This window comes from Haplochromis burtoni, unplaced genomic scaffold (assembly GCF_018398535.1).
Source record: "Haplochromis burtoni strain Fernald_Lab_line unplaced genomic scaffold, NCSU_Asbu1 Contig_8, whole genome shotgun sequence".
NCBI classification, from domain to species: Eukaryota; Metazoa; Chordata; class Actinopteri; order Cichliformes; family Cichlidae; genus Haplochromis; species Haplochromis burtoni.
This window is the reverse complement of record NW_024582369.1, coordinates 4,633,417-4,649,974: the sequence shown is the minus strand read 5'-3', so window position 1 is coordinate 4,649,974 and position 16,558 is coordinate 4,633,417. Positions and strand designations below refer to the sequence as shown.

The window sequence follows — 16,558 nt, the reverse complement described above, 5'->3', positions numbered from 1 at the left end:
GTATTTGCCTTAAAAATGATTTTTAAAAATCGACTAAAAATAAAATATTTTTTTAAAAAACGATTAGCGGTGTTTAAGCTGCTGTAAATGACTTGTTGCATATAAGCTATCAACCATATCTCTAAACTGATATCGAGTCATTCTGAGCCAGAGAGAGCATACCTGGCACACAGTAGGAGCTTCATTCAGGGTTTTTTGTTTTGTTTTTGTTTTTTGTTTGTTTGTTTTTCCAAAGTGACTTTTACATATTCTTTTTTTTTTTTACATGGAAGGCGTTTTACCGACTTTAAAATATATTTTTCAAGGCAGCTGTGGCCAAGAGGGGAAACGAAGTTTCATGAAATATCACATAACAGTTCTACAACGATATTTTAAGGGATGGATTGGTCATAATGTAGAACAGAGGACAGATACAACAACGCAGATATAATGATATAAAACTGATCATGTGTCTATTTTATATATAACCCCTTTGTAAATCTTGCCTATTTGCCTATATGCAATATTACACATGTATAAGATCACTTTTTTTCTTTTTTGGTGGGGGCATTCTGGGCTCCTATTAGCGCAGAGCTCTATAGGACACACCTACCAAATCATTCACTTCCTTCGTACCGCGATCTCACCACACTATACGACAGACAGAAGAGGACGCACTAAGACAAGAGCAGAGTGATGATACCGGGTTAAAGATAAATCAGCCAGAGCTAAAGAGACAAAAGTTGCTCGCCACGATTAAACTGACACCGCGGTTTTCTTTTCCACTGAACATCATCCTCGTCCACGGCTTCAAGTTTCAAATGGACAGACACTTGGAGACGCCTGGCTCAACAAGCATGGGATTATTTCTGTAATGTGGATTGCTACTCCCTTGCAAGAAAATAAAGATCTGCTGCGGAACAATGTGAGACGTTGTGCATCTTGGATTCTCGTGTTTCTGGATATCTTGAAAATAATTGGCAACAGTTGAGACAAAAAGAAGAAGTAGTTAACACGCGAAGGATTGTATCCTTGGGACCAGCATGGATTTGCTTTTACAACCTCCTGCCCTTTCAGAGAAGTTTTAGCCGGTCCTCTTGTATATTGTCGTACTTGTGAACTTCATGCTTGAGAACAAAAAGCCACATTTGGCCTGCTGATTTTATTTTTTTCTAAACAAAGATTGTCTGCCCCCTTGGATTGGATTTCAAACACCATGAACTTTATTGACAGTTTGACACTATTATTTTTGACGCTGTCAGCTGTCAAGGTGAGTGTCCCCGGAAAGCAAACTGACCCATAGAGAACAAATTTAAAAGAAAAAAAAAAAGATCACATCTATTGAGCCATGTAGGGACTGCTCATTAATGTGTAGCTTGTCCTTGTCTTTCCTCTAGCTAGGTCACCGCTCGTGTTTAAACAAGCTCAAATGTTTTGTGGCTTTTTTTTTTTTCTTTTTTTTTTGAGGAGATTTAAACAGCCATTACGCAAAAGTGGCGTTGTATAAACATAACCCACACACACTCGGCGGGTGTTGCGAGCCTTTTTTTATCCTGTAAATCTACGCTAAGTGTTTATTTCTTTTATTAAAACGCAGAAAAATCATCTTAAGTTTGGCGTTGGCTGACTGCAGGCCTGCTCTAAAAAACCACCTTGGAGATATTATTACGCTTTAAAGGCGCAGTGGCTCCATTCTGATTTAGGACTTGTGAGCAGGTTCACTACCGGCATTCTGGCTTTTTCTGCTACAAGAAGCGGCTCCAGTTCTCAAACTGGAATTCAGCCCTTGATTCCAGTAGTGACCGAACGTTAGTCATCCCCCTCAAACCGAGATTAATCAGCCGATCTAGCGGCGGGATTGTAATGGCGCTTTAGTGCCCACTGTAAATCGTTTTTATATAATCATTAATCAACTGCTGGTATGGCTTTGAGCAAAGGTTTCAAGGTGAAAAAAAAATACAACCTCAGTAGGAGGCTGCGCGTTTTCCTGTAACATGATTGGACTTTCTTGTAACACCACTTTCAAAAGAGCCCATTGCTTCCTTTTGGTTTCCGGCGGCAACACAGCTCCTCTCGCGAGCATCTCAGCCCCGGCATAATAAAAGCACTAGCAGGCTGGAGTCCGGTGAAGTGTTCATTGAACTAACTGGATCACTTAATGACAGTTAGGCCTCTCAATCAACACTGGACTGCACGCGGGTGAAGGCTAAAATGCTCGTCTATAAGCCGGCATGTATCATCACTCGGTTTAAGAGCCGGTGCTGGCAGCTTGACACCCATACATTAATGTATAGTGCGCTTTTTTGGGGGGGGCTGGGGTCTCTCGGCCCACAAGGTTGGACCCTCTCACGCCACCAGAAGGGGGTGGGGCCTGCTAACAAACCGACCTTCTTCATTTTTTTCCTCTCCTTTCTTTCTTTTCTTTTCCCCCTCCTCCTCCTCTTTCCTCCTCCTTTCTCCTTTCATTAAGAAACAGAAAAGAGTTTCTTATCGCCAAATGCCGGCTCACTCGGCACAGGCCGTATCTCATGCAACATTGGTGAGATATTGCGTGAGTTGCGCGTGCTCCTATGTGAAAAAAAAATGGGAGAGGGAAGGGTTGTGCGCGCGCGCGTGTGTGAAGACGAGACGGCATTGTGCGTAACGAACGAATGGAAAGTTGCCAAAAAAAAAATCCTTTGTGGCCCAACTGGTGTGGTGACAGCTACCCCCCTGTGAGGGGAAAGTAGCAGGCTGAAATTCTTGCCGGCTTTAATGGCAGCGGTTATTAATCCGTGCTGCCTGGAAGCAGTGGAGCCGCACAACAATAAAGGTCTAGTAACTGAAACTCAACAGCCAATCCTGAAGTTTATGAAGTTTGGTCACGTTAATGTGGCTGAACTTAGGTCAGATGGTTTGACACGCTGTGCCTCCGATCAAACATTTGCCCATATACGGCCTCCCTCACCACATATACATATAAGTTATAATTAGACTAGGAGCAGGCTGATTAAGGAATTGTATCTTCGGGTGTTTTATTTTGAAAAACTGCTACCCCTCGGATGAACAGCTGATGTTCTATAGAACCTTATTGTTATTAGTGTTAAAAGCTTATGAATATTTAAACCCTTAAAATGTCATTGCAGTCTATACCGTGTGTAGGTTGGCCTGTGATAAGAGGCATGTTTGTGTGGTTTTCATGTTTCAACAGCCATGTCATAATGTAAATATGTCTTTGGCACAACTGTGGATAAGTAAGGGGCATGGAGAGGGTTATGCTAAGTTCTTGCACAATCTACTGTAACTAACGGTGTGCTTTTTTTATTTCTTTTTTCTTGCAGAGTGCCCACATACCGAGGGAAACAGAAAGAGGTCCACATAACGGTAGGTGTCCTACAGGGCACCGTGGGAATACAGTCTGTGCTGGACTCCCTTGTTGGCTAAAAGCCAATAAAACAAAGGGCTGGTTTGAATTTCACCTTGACATTAAAGGCAAATTATTGCCTCCTAGTGGACAAAATTGTCATTTGACCCTATGGAGAGTCATCCGGGACCATGACTCTCCTTTTTTTTTTTTTTTTTAAAGCTAAAAAAAATGAGCTGTTTCATCTCTAAATCTTACCGTTGGACACGTTCATGTTGAACAGCATTCCTCCTCGTTTGAGGTTAAGCTGGTGAAATGTTATAGAGACCAGAGTCTTTTATAGAAAGGAATGTCACCCTCTTGGCCTTAAGTTTAGTTTTGCACAATCCCAGCATTGCCCAACATAAATTGGACAATCAGAAGCTGAACTTCGTGATGTTGCTCAGGCCCAGCATGTTTGGTTTGGCTTCCCAGAGGGTTCTCAGACTGGGGTTGTTTTAGGTCCAGCAATGCTCTGAGTGATGTTCTGGAGGTATTGCCGGTCTGTGTGCTAACATCTTTCTCAAGAGCAGAACTCCTGCAAAGACTCAGTGACGGGAGGTTGGTGTGTGGGGGGGAAATAGACTGAAGGTGAAAAGCACACAACAGGCTATTAGTTTACAGCTTTAGGCAATATGGATACAAAAAATTGGGTGACATTCAAGACCAGAGAATATTCAGTGCAGGTGATGACGTCAGACAGCAGTGACTCCGAGTCAGGGTGCATCTACCCTAGGGGATACTTCTATAGTTAACATGGATATTTGGAAAGATGCTGAGATAATAACCTAAAAGTTTGACCTGTAGATGGCAATAGTGGTAAAGACTACCAATGAGACTGAAGGATATCGCTGACTGACATATGAAGGGGTGGTAAATACATTTGAGGGTCACACATATGTGGATAGGGTTTGTTAACATAAAGTAACAGATAAACTGTTAATACTGTGATTTAGAGGTGAGATGGGCAAATGAACAGCTGAAAAAGTAAGCCAATATGGGTAAAAAAGTTGATACTGTTCTCTAAACGATGAATGGTAAGCTAAAAGTAATTGCACAGATTAATTGGTAAGCTGAGAGTAGTCCGGATCTAATTAGCTCAAATAAACAAGAGCTGGTGTTGATGAAGGGGTTCTTGAGTCTATCTGAGAGGCCTTTGGTGAAGCTGGAGGGTTGGTAACGTCACTCCTGAAGTGAAAAGTGAAAGGGGTTGGAAACACAACATAGAGGAGTACTTGTTAATTTCAGTGAGGAATTACATAAGTGTGTAAAAGTAGGTCAGTCCAGTCTGTATTTGATGGTAGACACCGAGCGCTACTCGATGGAATAATACAACATAAAACGTGTGTGTGCATGTTTATGTGTATAGTGTTTGTTGTGAGCCTGCCAATTTTCTTTATTCACATCCCCATTTAGGTGTGTGTGTTCAGGAGTGACTCACTTATACTATGGCTCCTCTGCCATTTTCTAACTGTGTGCACTGTTACTCTGTCTCCCAGTGATCCCTCTGATGGAGGTGTACAACAAGAGTTTGTGTCAACCTCGGGAGCTTTTGGTGGAAATTCTGCAGGAGTATCCAGATGAGGTGGAGCACATCTTCATCCCGTCATGCGTCGTTTTAACACGCTGTGCCGGCTGCTGCAACGACGAGATGCTGCAGTGCACGCCGACATCCACTTATAACGTTACAATGGAGGTCAGCAACGTTATTTGGAGCAGTAATACTTGTGTTTTTATATTGTTTTTTCTTCTTTGGCAGTTATGCCAAAGAAGGATATGTCTGTATCCTAAATATGGACACTTATTCAGTTTATTTTTGCCCAAACATCAAGCTAAGAAGGTGCACAGGCTTTACAAGTGTCTGTCCGACCAGCCCAGGACCCTCATGGTACTTAGCACAAAAAAGCCCCTTCAGCCTGTCCAAGTGCACATAGCTCAAAGGCTGCTTAGGTGTGACCTTTGAGCACTGAACCCTATTGCAGCATGCAAAAGCTGTGCATTTGGATCCATTCGGATCTGCCTTTTCTATTATATTACTACCCTGACTTTAACTTGAGGAACAATGAAGGACACTGGATATTTAGAAATACGACACACCAACGTGTATTTCTTATTTTTCTCTTTCTTTTACAGATTAAAAGAATTAATCCCAGGAGGCAAAAAAATGATATTTTCATGAGTTTTACAGAACACAGCGCATGCGAGTGTAGGTAAGAAACCCTGAACACACACACACACTCATACTCACATCCACACAAAGCACAGCCAAACATCACTGCAGGCAAATCAACGTGCCTTTGTGGAGCAGAGTGGAAGTTGGCCAAGCACGCCATGTGAAGTTATTGTTTGAAGTTTTCATCTGACACATTCACCAGATGTGTATCACCTAAATCCATATCTTATCTTTGCTTCTTTCACTTCGCTGATTCTAAAAAGACCCGAGCAGGTTTGAACACATCACAGCAGACATTCACAATGCTGCTTACATTCATCTTGGTTCCATTGAGTACAATGCCCTCTAAAGCATTGTTTGCAATTGCGACATGGAGGTCGCTCCTCGGTCCATAGTTTAGATATAGGTCTGTGAGATAAGTGTTATAAAGTGGCATTTTGCATTTTACTGGGGCAATATGGTGCTGTACAAACAGCACTGTATTATTGTTCGAACGATGTGCACTGCAGATTCTGTCCATCTCAGACCCTTCCCTGTGCAAATTACCCCAGCTTCTGCCATGTATGGAAAGGCTCTGCATCAGTGGAAACTAGGTATATATGGCTTCTATTCAGAGGCTTTTATTCAGTGTTATATTTAGATGTGGCCTTGTCTTAGGTTTGATGGTTCACAAGTTGTCTCTGGACCCTCTCACAGACTGCCCAGAGACAAGGTTAACTGTGACTGAAATTACCACGGATCCAGTCAGTTTGCTGTTTTGCTTTGACTGGCAGAAATAGGTGAAACAAGTAACATTATCAACATCAAATGATGTCCCTCTTGTGGCCTAGCATCAACACACACTATATAATCACTTTTTCTTGTCACCTTTTTTTGCTGTTTCTTGTTGGACATGTGTAGTTTTCCATACTCGTGACATTATGATGGCAGATTTGAGCTCTGTGTCATGAATTAGTAAACCTTGACAGAGCGTCAAGGTTTACTAATCCTCCCACGTTTCAGGAAACCCTGACAATAAAGCAAACATTGCAAGTATGAGTATTGGCCAAAGGCCGAGTTGAATAGCTCTTCTTTTTCTTTTTCTTTTTTAACTGTATCTCACGTTGAAGCCACTTGTCCATCAAACTTCCAAATTTGGGCAAAATATCCACAGGGAATTAGTTCTGCATGTCTGCAGCAGTGACGTCCTAGTTCACCATTTACTTGAAGCTATAAACCTTTAAGACACCTTTATAAAAATTTACATGGTGCTATGAATCCATTTACTTCTATTTTAAAATTATGACTTAACTATTACAGGAACTGCTTTATAGCCATTAAGTCGCTGGGAAACTGCTATATATATATATATATATAGATAGATAGATAGATAGATAGATAGATAGATAGATAGATATATATATATATAGATAGATATAGATAGATATAGATAGATAGATAGATAGATAGATAGATAGATAGATAGATAGATAGATAGATATATATATATATAGATATATATAGATATATATAGATATATATAGATATATATATATAAAAACATTGTACATTAAAGGGTTGGTTGATAGCTTTTGGTTTTGTTAAGTTTACAACCCTTCTGGGAATCATCTGCACCTAGATCTCTTTTTACATCAGTGGGTCATTGTTTATGACTGCACATCAAAAGCTACATTGTCACTGAACAATCGCTGATGGTGCTGACGCTACATTTTAGCAAATGCTCACCACTTGGACTGACTGCATTTGATGTGATTGACCAGTAGAATTCAGACATATGTAAATGAGAAAGCTTTGCCAGCATATTCATAACCTACAGGTACAGACATACCTACTCTAAAAACCTGATCAGCATGTTTTACTGTGTTGCTACTTGAAGTAAAGAATTTGTATCCTAATGTACAGTATATGTAAACACATATACTGCCATGCGTTATCCATCCTGTGCAGACTTGCTGTACTACTATGTAAAGCAGAAACTTGGCAAGTGGTCTATTACCTTGCAGGAAACATTGTTTCCTAAGACTCTGGAATAACTATTGCCTCCAGATATGCCAGCAACTCCACACTGTTATTGGCTGGGAAGTGAAGCAAACCTGTCAAAATGTGTTTGTAGTTGTGTGTATGTGTTTTGTGTGGATCCATCAATGAATATAATCCAAGAACTGCAAAATTTCCCAATAAATTGATTTCACTTGCCAGTTGCAGATGCCAGATACTTGAAAAGAAACTAGATTTATCATAGGTTCTGGTAAAGGACGGTGACGCAATGTGATGTGAAAAGATTCATGTGATTCCACCCATGATGATAATAAGCCCCCAGTCCCTGATGATCTTGATAAGTATCTGTTTACTGGGATACAGTTGCATGCTGTGATCTAATGTCATGTTGTTTTGTTTCTGCCTTTCAGGTTAAAGAATGAAGTGACAGAAAAGAAAGAAAAGTGAGTACAGCGCTCTTTCTGCATGGAGATTGTGATTTGGGTGGAAAACAATAGGGACTTGAGATTTGATCTTTTTCCGGTTTTGCCTTGCCAACAAACAATCATTTGTCTGCAACTCTCAGCCTTCCCAAATTATACTATAGTCCCTTTTGAACATAAATGATGTGCCTGTTATTTTCCCACTCCCACTTCCTCCTTTTTTCTTTCTTTAATATAAAAAAAGAAAGACAAAAACACAGATAGAAAAGCCAAAAGCAATAACATGTCATCAAAACCTCAGTGAACAAGCAACATGAGATCGTCCTATAGTGAGCACAAATTAACATGCTGCTGTCAGATAATAAACATTGGGAATACCAGCTAATCCCGCTCAGGTCAATGAGTGACACTTGATGAGTTCATTGCACTTGCAAACTTGTCCTTTACACCTTTCCCACCTTTTCTATCTCATCTGCATTCCTCTCCCTCGTCTCTGCTGTGTAGATGCCACTTGACTTCTGCAACTTTGGTTTCTGACTCCTCTGATATAGATAACAGTGTTTTTGAAGATCTGTTAAACTTTGGTGTTTATAGTCCTATCTTAAGAGGGCCTCCCTTTGAATACTACAGAAGTCAGTGTGCTAAGGGTCATTAAACTCTTTAATCCTCTTTCTGTGAGTAGCCGTTGATATTTTTCCATTGTGGGGTTGTTGTTTTGGTTTTATGTCAGGTCGTCTGTCATATAGATAAGGGGTAGCTGCGTGATCTTCTTGAACTTTGCTTTAACTGTTTTTGCGAGTGTGGCTTTGGTGGGGTGTTACTTTAGGGTAACAGTTCATGTTCTTGTTTCTGATATTTTGATTCATGTTGGCTAACCTCTCTAAGGCAAGAGTCTCAAAGTCTGTTAGGATGACTCATTATGTTGAGGTTGTGAAATTAGTTAATTATCAACGTCTCTGCGGAAATTGTGTGGATTTTACATTTAAAACACGTCTGCTTCATTCTGTTACACAGACCTAGATGCTGTATTTATCAATCAGTCCTAAATGGGGCTTAGTTAGCCCCATTTATGACTTCTGCAGTCTGTGATCCAGATACATCCCTGAATCAAAATGTTATTTTTAGCCATGCTCACAGTGATAGCAATGACAGATTCTTTTCAGTTTGCCAGTCCATCCGCAGTTTTCCCTGAACTAAAAATTCTCTACAATTATTAGCGCATTTTGTACAAGAAAACAGTGATCGTTTCAATATTAATCATGACTTTGGTTATCCCCCAACTTGTTCTCTATTACATTCATGTTTAGGTGGGGAAAAAACAACTAGTGGGTGGACAGTCTTGAATGTTGCACACATCCATTGAGTGGTGATGGTCTGCAGAAAATAATTTGGTCCCTTCCAATCATTCATAAAGCGCCATCAATATCACCCGCTTTGGATTATGAATACGTATTTGCAAAACTAACAACATACCACCACCAGCCGCGGCTGGGCATAATGCTAATTGGCAAATGTTATCATGCTAATACACTAAACCAAGGCTAAATAGCCTTTTACCTAGCTACACATCAACATGTTAGCATTGTCATTGTGAGCAAGTTACCATGCTGATGTTGCATTTAGCTCAAAGCACTGCTGTGCTAAAGTTAAACCTAAATGTGCTGCTAGCATGGCTGCAGCCTTCCTTCCCAGTCATTTTCATAAAATGAAATTTGGTTTGCCCATCAGTAAGGTAGCTAGGTGTCAAGTGCAGAGTGGACACATGTGGAAAGAGATGTGTAAAATAAGGAAAGATTCAGTCAAATGAGAATCCAATTCTAATAATAGTCTAAAAATCTAAAATTCTTTGACAGACTGCAATACCAACAGCAGCAAAACCTTCAAGAAAAACATCTGTCATACTAAAAAGAGGGCAACTTTATTTTTAAGGTCACCCACTGAACATAAGTTTAAAAAAAGCACCTATGTGACTGAATAATGGAGTAACATCAGGTTATGTGCTTTGATATGACCTGAGGTCACAGGACTATACAGCTCTGTGAAAAATGAAGTTTTCACGGGACTTTATACGGTCCTGTGAAAAACTAAGTACACCCTTTTTGCTTCCACAATGATTAAAAGAGTAAATAGCAGCCAAGCGCTGATAATGAAATGTACTTGGTTAACCGATAATAATTTAATCGAGTACATTTGCTCATTATCAATTAATTGATAATCGATTAATTAATATCTCTTTAAAAGTAAAGTTTTGGCAGTTTTCTGGTCTGGAACATTCAGCTGTGTGTTAACACAATGCCACAATCTTCCCAGGAGTGGACGTCCGAGTCAGCTCAACCCAAGGTCTGACCCTGCAATGCTCAGAGAAACTACAGACTCTACAGGCCTCAGTTAGCATGTTAAATGTATGGCTTGTTTGGAAGGCTGCCAGGAAAAAGCATCTTCACTCTAAAAAGACAATGGCAGCACGGCTTAGGTCTGCAAAGTTGCATCTGAACAAACCACAAGACTTCTGGAACGATGTCCTTTGGACAGATGAGACCAAAGTGGAGACGTTTGGCCATAATGCACAGCACCACATTTGGGGAAAACAAGCACAACATATCGGCAAAAACATCTTATATCGACTATCAGCCACAGTGGTAGAGGGATGATAATTTGGGTTTGTTTTCTAGCCAAAGGACCTGGGCACCTTGCAGTCATTGAGTCGGCCATGAACACCTCTATATACCAAAGTATTCTAGAGACCGTGTGAGGCCATCTGTCCGACAACCAAAGCTTGGTCCTAACTGGGTCATACAACAAGTCAAATCTCCAACAGAATGGCTTTAAAAGGAAAGGTGCTGCAATGGCCTAGTCAGACCTCAACCTGATCGAAATCCTGTGGAGGGGCATTGGAGCTGTGCATAAATGAATTCCCGCAAACATGGATGAACTGGAGAATCGCTGTGAAGAAAAGTGGACCAAAATTTCTCCAGAACGATGTGAGAGACTGAAAGTCTTACAGAAAATAACTGCTTTAAGATATTGCTGCTAAAAATTGTTCGACAAGCTCTTGTATCATGGGGTGCACTTAGTTTTTACCAGGACTACATAGAGTCCTGTTAAAACTTTCTTTTTCACATCACTGTGAGTCTGACACTGCAGTTGTATCACGTCTTCTGTGCATGATACAATTGCAACGCTTCTATTTATTTCTTATTCCTCCTAATATTTATAATATTTTATATTTTTTCTTACTTAGAAAGTAGAATTAATGTACTGTATATATGCTAGCCATAAATATCAATAGATACTTGTAATCATGTTTTTGCTGTTACGTCTAACTAACAAAAAGTTTCCAGCATAATTAAATATACCTTGTGCAGCGGAATTATATCTGACTCAGCTCGTTATAAATAATGCATATGAAATCCAGCCTATACACCAGGTGCATGCTTTGTAAGCACACACTGGCCTGTTCTCATTGTGCTGCAGTTTGTAACGAGTCGAGTCAGTGATAAAGAGTTGGCCCAAATAGACTAAAAGATGCGGTTTTGGTAAAGTCCAATTTTTTTTGTATTCAGATCATCTGGGAAACTTCCACCCACCATAACCTACAAAGAACAATATGCTTTCACTCTCTGCAGAGTCATTGTACTTATTATTTAAACATATATACATATCTTTTGAGCCCAGTTTTGGGCAGTGAAGGAACTTAGTCTCGGAATATGCGATATTAATCATATTCACACAGTGAGCTGCTTTACTCTGGCTGTTTTTTGAGAAAGAGGATATAAGTTGTTGTCTTGCTTTCTAAAAGCGTTATTTGTAGGTCATTTAACTCATGATGGAGTTACTTTCTCACTACGCTCATTCATTTCACATCATATCTCATCGTATTAATTGGGTCCAGAGAGCCTTGTGTGAAGTTAGAATCCCATATAAGCCAATCAGTAACAAAAATTAAAACTCTTAGCTAATAAAATGATATACATATTTTTTTAAAAACCAAAAACATTGCGATCAATTCATGTTGGCTTAAGCAATTATCATTCAGAGATTTAAGCACGTCACTCTCATCAGTCTCTCAGGCATCTCTCTGCCTTGTTCTCCTGTCTCTCTTGCAGAAAATCCCGGACAGGCAAGAATAAAGGCCAAAAGAGAAAACGAAAGAAAAACCCTGAAAATACAATTCATGATGCGTATGTCAGCTCTGCCTTCTCCACCTACCTGCACCTGAGTGTTGCGCTTCTTATAATTAAGCTAATCTGGGAGGAGTTATTTTGCCCCTTTTAATTTGTACCATTTAATTTGCTTATCGGCCCTATCGATTAGCATGTTGCTTCCGTGTGGTGTCCTAACTTTGTCTTGTCAGCCATGTCCTAAATATTCAGAATCTTAGACTGTATATAAAAGACATACACAGTTTTTAGGTTTCAGGAACTTCCACTGTGGAAGTTTTTCAAACCTGTATTCTTTCTTCTGGCCAGCAGGGGAATTTTTAGCTATCCAGCTTCTTAGTCAGATCCGTTCCTCGCTCGTTTGAACACACCGCGATGGCAAAAAAGAAGTCTTTGCTAACGAATGGGTAATTCATATTGGCTGTGTCCACCTTTTATCTACAGTCTATGTTCAGGATATTAGACTATGCCCTGTTTGCCGATGTGCCGAAGGTAGCTTCAGTTAAACTTTGAGTGATAACTAGGGGGTACTTCAGACCACATACCAACTTGCAAGGAATAAACATTAACCTCAAAATCTCCAACTAATCTCCTAGTAATATAACCGAGGCAATGGTTGACTGATGTTCGAGACGAGATACAGCATTGTATCATAAAACCGACAAAAACCTAGGGTTCAAATTGGCTGTGGCTTCTTGTCAGATAGCTCTTTTTATTATTGATAATGTCCACGTTTAAAGGAGTTCAAATAAACAGATCTTAGATCAGCTGCTAGCTGTAACATGAACCTCCTGTCTACTGACACTGATCTCAGATCCACCAGCATGGCTTTGCCAACCGGCTCATACTGTTCTGGTATCTGTGCTGGGATCACCAGGGTTGTAATCATAGTCCCGTCTTCAGTGTTGAGTCTGTGCTGCTTTGCTGTGTCTCGTACCCGTCTCCTTTCCCCACTTTGTTCTTTTCATCTTTACAAACAGTTTTTTGTTTGGTTTTTTTGCTGTCCTGTGCTTAATGCTGGTACTTTTCATGTTATGTGAAGATATGAGTGATGCTATCTATTGCTTTTTTTTCAGCAAATTGTTTAGCAAGGACTGTTTTTTTATTTCTTTGTTTGCCTGCTTTTGTGTTTAAAACCATAAAAAACTAATATTTTATTCAAAAGTAATATAACGAGATCATGTTTCTTCAGTGTTCATACTGTGAAGCGATTCCTGTCTGTATTTTCACTTGTAATTTGTATATTAAGATGTCAATGAAGTATCTGGGGCTTCACACCTGCTGAGAATTGTAATTCAGATGACTTTCAGCCTTTGTTTTGATTTCATGTCTCTCTGTGGGAAACCTAGTCCTCGGCTTTCCTTCAATAAAATGAAATCTTTCCTAACATTGCATCAAACAGACCCTCGAGTCTTCTTTATCACGAGTTTAGAGTGAGAGTGAGAAGTGCGCTGTCACTGACCCGCACTTTAAAGCCATATGTTGCTTTGTGATGCATGAACTGGTCTCGAGCTTCGCTAACTGCATGTCTAACACATATCGTTCATTCAGGAGAGGTCGAATCAGCTAGGCAAGGATGGGGGTAGGGAGCAGGTTTATTTCTACTGCTTGACTTTCTGCCTGCTCTGAGGGATCCTGTGAGCAATACTATACAACTGTCACATGCAGCACAAATTGGCAGTGGCTCGGAGGAGCAAACTGGAGCATATGAAAGGGTTGACCCAAGGGTGACCTTTCTTATGGGTGATAACGGTGCACTGTGATAATCTGCCTTTCCTTCTTCCTCCCCATCTCCTTGTGTTGTCTGTCCAGTGTTTGTGAGCCGTGTTGTGATCAGTGCTCAGAGAGGAGAAAGCGTTTGTTTGTACAGGACCCTGCAACCTGCCGGTGCTCCTGCAAACACACAGACGAATACTGTAAAGAACGCCAGCTAGAGCTCAACGAGAGGACCTGCAAGTAAGTAACATCGGCAAAGTGGTTCACCCATTTGTTGGACTAAACGGAAAACCTGTGTGGAATTTATAGTAATGCAACCAACTTAAGATCCAAATATAGTTCGGTCAGATGACATCGGTAGCAAACAGGCTCTAGTCACAACATCCCTGTTAGACTCCACTAAGTAGGCTTTTGCAGGTTCTCTTCATATTCAGTCGCGTGACTACTATAGCTTCTAGTACAACTATAAACTACTGTAATCCAATGTACTAGCACTGGAACATGGTTTGCATACAAAATTGTATGCTGTTTCTTGTAGTCTTACAGTCTTTTAAATGCAAAAACAGTACATAAAATCATAGACTGCATTTAAAGCAACTGAGATGCCAGTAACCGGTTTGCGTACTACCAATTTGAAGGTTCAAGTGAGGAATTTTGGGTCATTTGAGGAACTGCAGTTTCTGGATAAATATATGTTGAACTGGCAAAGTCTGCAGTCTGCAGAAATTTGTTTCAATGCCCTTTTCATTGTTTTCAACTATGATTATTTCAAAAAGCTGCATCCCTGCTTGCCCAGGACCAAGCGGCAAAGTGACTTAATTATTAATTCACTAGCTGGGACCACACCCTTATGTAGATGTGACAGCATATGGGGTTTGGGGTAGGCCTACTGGGCCAGACAGATCCCCAGATAGTACTGAGAGGTGAATGAATCGGAACAGCTTATAGTGCAGTAGGGCATAGATGGAGAACTGGAAGGGGAGTTTATGAGATAAGTTATCTCCAAATAAATGCCACCTTGCCTGCATTTGTGTGAGCAAGACAAAAGAATTAAAAATAGGCTGATTTTGCTGTTCCCTATAAACATTTATTGCGCTTATGATCATTTCTCTTTCTTCTTGTTTAGATGTGACAAGCCAAGAAGATGAGAGAAGTGGGGGCACCAGATGTACAAGATGAAGGAATATATTAGAGATACTTCACAGCACGCACTTTTTGACCTTTGAACCGTAAGCTCTTCTTTTCTGTGGAAAGCATTCCCCATGGACCGAAACAGAACAAAAAGAAGGACTGAACTGAAATTTCCTCCCACTGTATATCTGTGTGTACATAGACCACATTTAAAGAGAGAAAAAAAAGAATATACAGAATTGTTGCTGCTACTGTAATAACTAAGCCCATGATTCGTCTAAAAGCAAAATAGGAGCTATGTGGTTTTGCATTTCTAGCAGGCTTGCAGTGCAGGTGTAGTCTTATCGTCAGATCATTGTGTACAATTACTCCACTGGATACGAGTCTACTGTGGTTGTTTCAATCATAACATGCGAAACCTCTCAATCTAATATATATTTAACTGCTAAAACAGCAGGCAGGACTGAAGAGGACGTGGGTGTCTTTTTTTTTTTTTTTTTTTAAGCGATGGATGGACCTTTCTCAGACGACGTTTTGCCTTTTTTCTCCTCGTGATATCACTTCCTTCCCTCTGAAGACTTTGCAGCACTGACCTGTGCTTACATGGGTCACGTCTGTGATCAGAGGAGACTCTGAAGTGCCATATACTTTTAAAGGGATACTGGTCATCGATATAGAGTTTGTATGTATTGCTATGTCCTACAAGAAAACCACTGTATGATTGATTCCATTTGAAAACTGTGCCTCACGAAAGAGTACTGCTTTTTAAATTATTTTTGTTTGCATTGTTTCAGGAGTCTGTCAACTGTCGACGTAGTTTTCTTCAATGTTGAACTCAATACAGAATCCAGTGATTATACAGCTTCTCTAAACCTGTACATAGTTAATATCTCTCTCTAATAGTTCATTCTAGATAATTTATGTTATAGAGTATTTTTCAGTATTCAGTCTACCCATATTTAATTTGGTCTATTTATGTATGCAGTGTTATGTACCTGTGGCTGTCCTATCTCCCCATGTGTAAGGTCACTGATGGCTACTCTCGTTTCTACGAAGCAAAATAAGCAACAACAAAAAAATCATAAATGATTTTAACATTCCCAAATAGATCATTTGTACTGATAACACCTCCTCCTTTTCAACCCGTCTCATCTAAGGGCGTGGGTACTCTGTAGAATTTCAACTTGTGTGGTGTGTGTGTGGTGGTGTGTGTGTGTGTTGTGTGTGTGTGTGTGTGTGTGTGTGTGTGTGTGTGTGTGTGTGTGTGTGTGTGTGTAAGAGTTAATGTCTATATGAGTGATTGAATGGGATACATCTGTGTGAAGTAAGTATTTAAGTATTTAAGTAAGTAGCGGACGTTTGTTTTGTACACGGCCCAAGATGCAAATATAAAAAACTACTGCTCGCAGCTCAGTATACAATACTACAACACTACCACCGTTTTCAAATCTGGATAACATCTTTCTGCCATCAGTCTTAGAGTCCTAATTATTAGATCCCTTTGTCTCTTCTTCACTATTAACATGTTTTCTTTGTCTGTGTAAACAGTAAAGCATATTTATTTTCAAATCATATTGTTTTATAAAAAATAAGAAAA

General features: G+C 40.0%; 1 protein-coding gene across 2 annotated transcripts; it reads left to right on the top strand.

Annotated features, from left to right (window-relative positions):
• Window positions 1-600: 600 nt before the first annotated feature.
• On the top strand, window positions 601-15,461 carry vegfab (vascular endothelial growth factor Ab). 2 transcript variants are annotated; one of them, XM_005914285.3, is made up of 8 exons: window positions 601-1,249; window positions 3,300-3,342; window positions 4,861-5,057; window positions 5,495-5,571; window positions 7,943-7,975; window positions 12,061-12,135; window positions 13,927-14,070; window positions 14,957-15,461. In XM_005914285.3, the coding sequence occupies exons 1-8, from the start codon at window positions 1,196-1,198 to the stop codon at window positions 14,976-14,978; spliced, it is 645 nt and encodes a 214-aa protein (XP_005914347.1). In that variant the 5' UTR covers window positions 601-1,195; the 3' UTR covers window positions 14,979-15,461. The 2 variants fall into 2 exon arrangements, with proteins under 2 accessions (XP_005914347.1, XP_005914348.1); XM_005914286.3 differs by lacking the exon at window positions 12,061-12,135 and having other exon boundaries at window positions 603-1,249.
• Window positions 15,462-16,558: the final 1,097 nt, after the last annotated feature.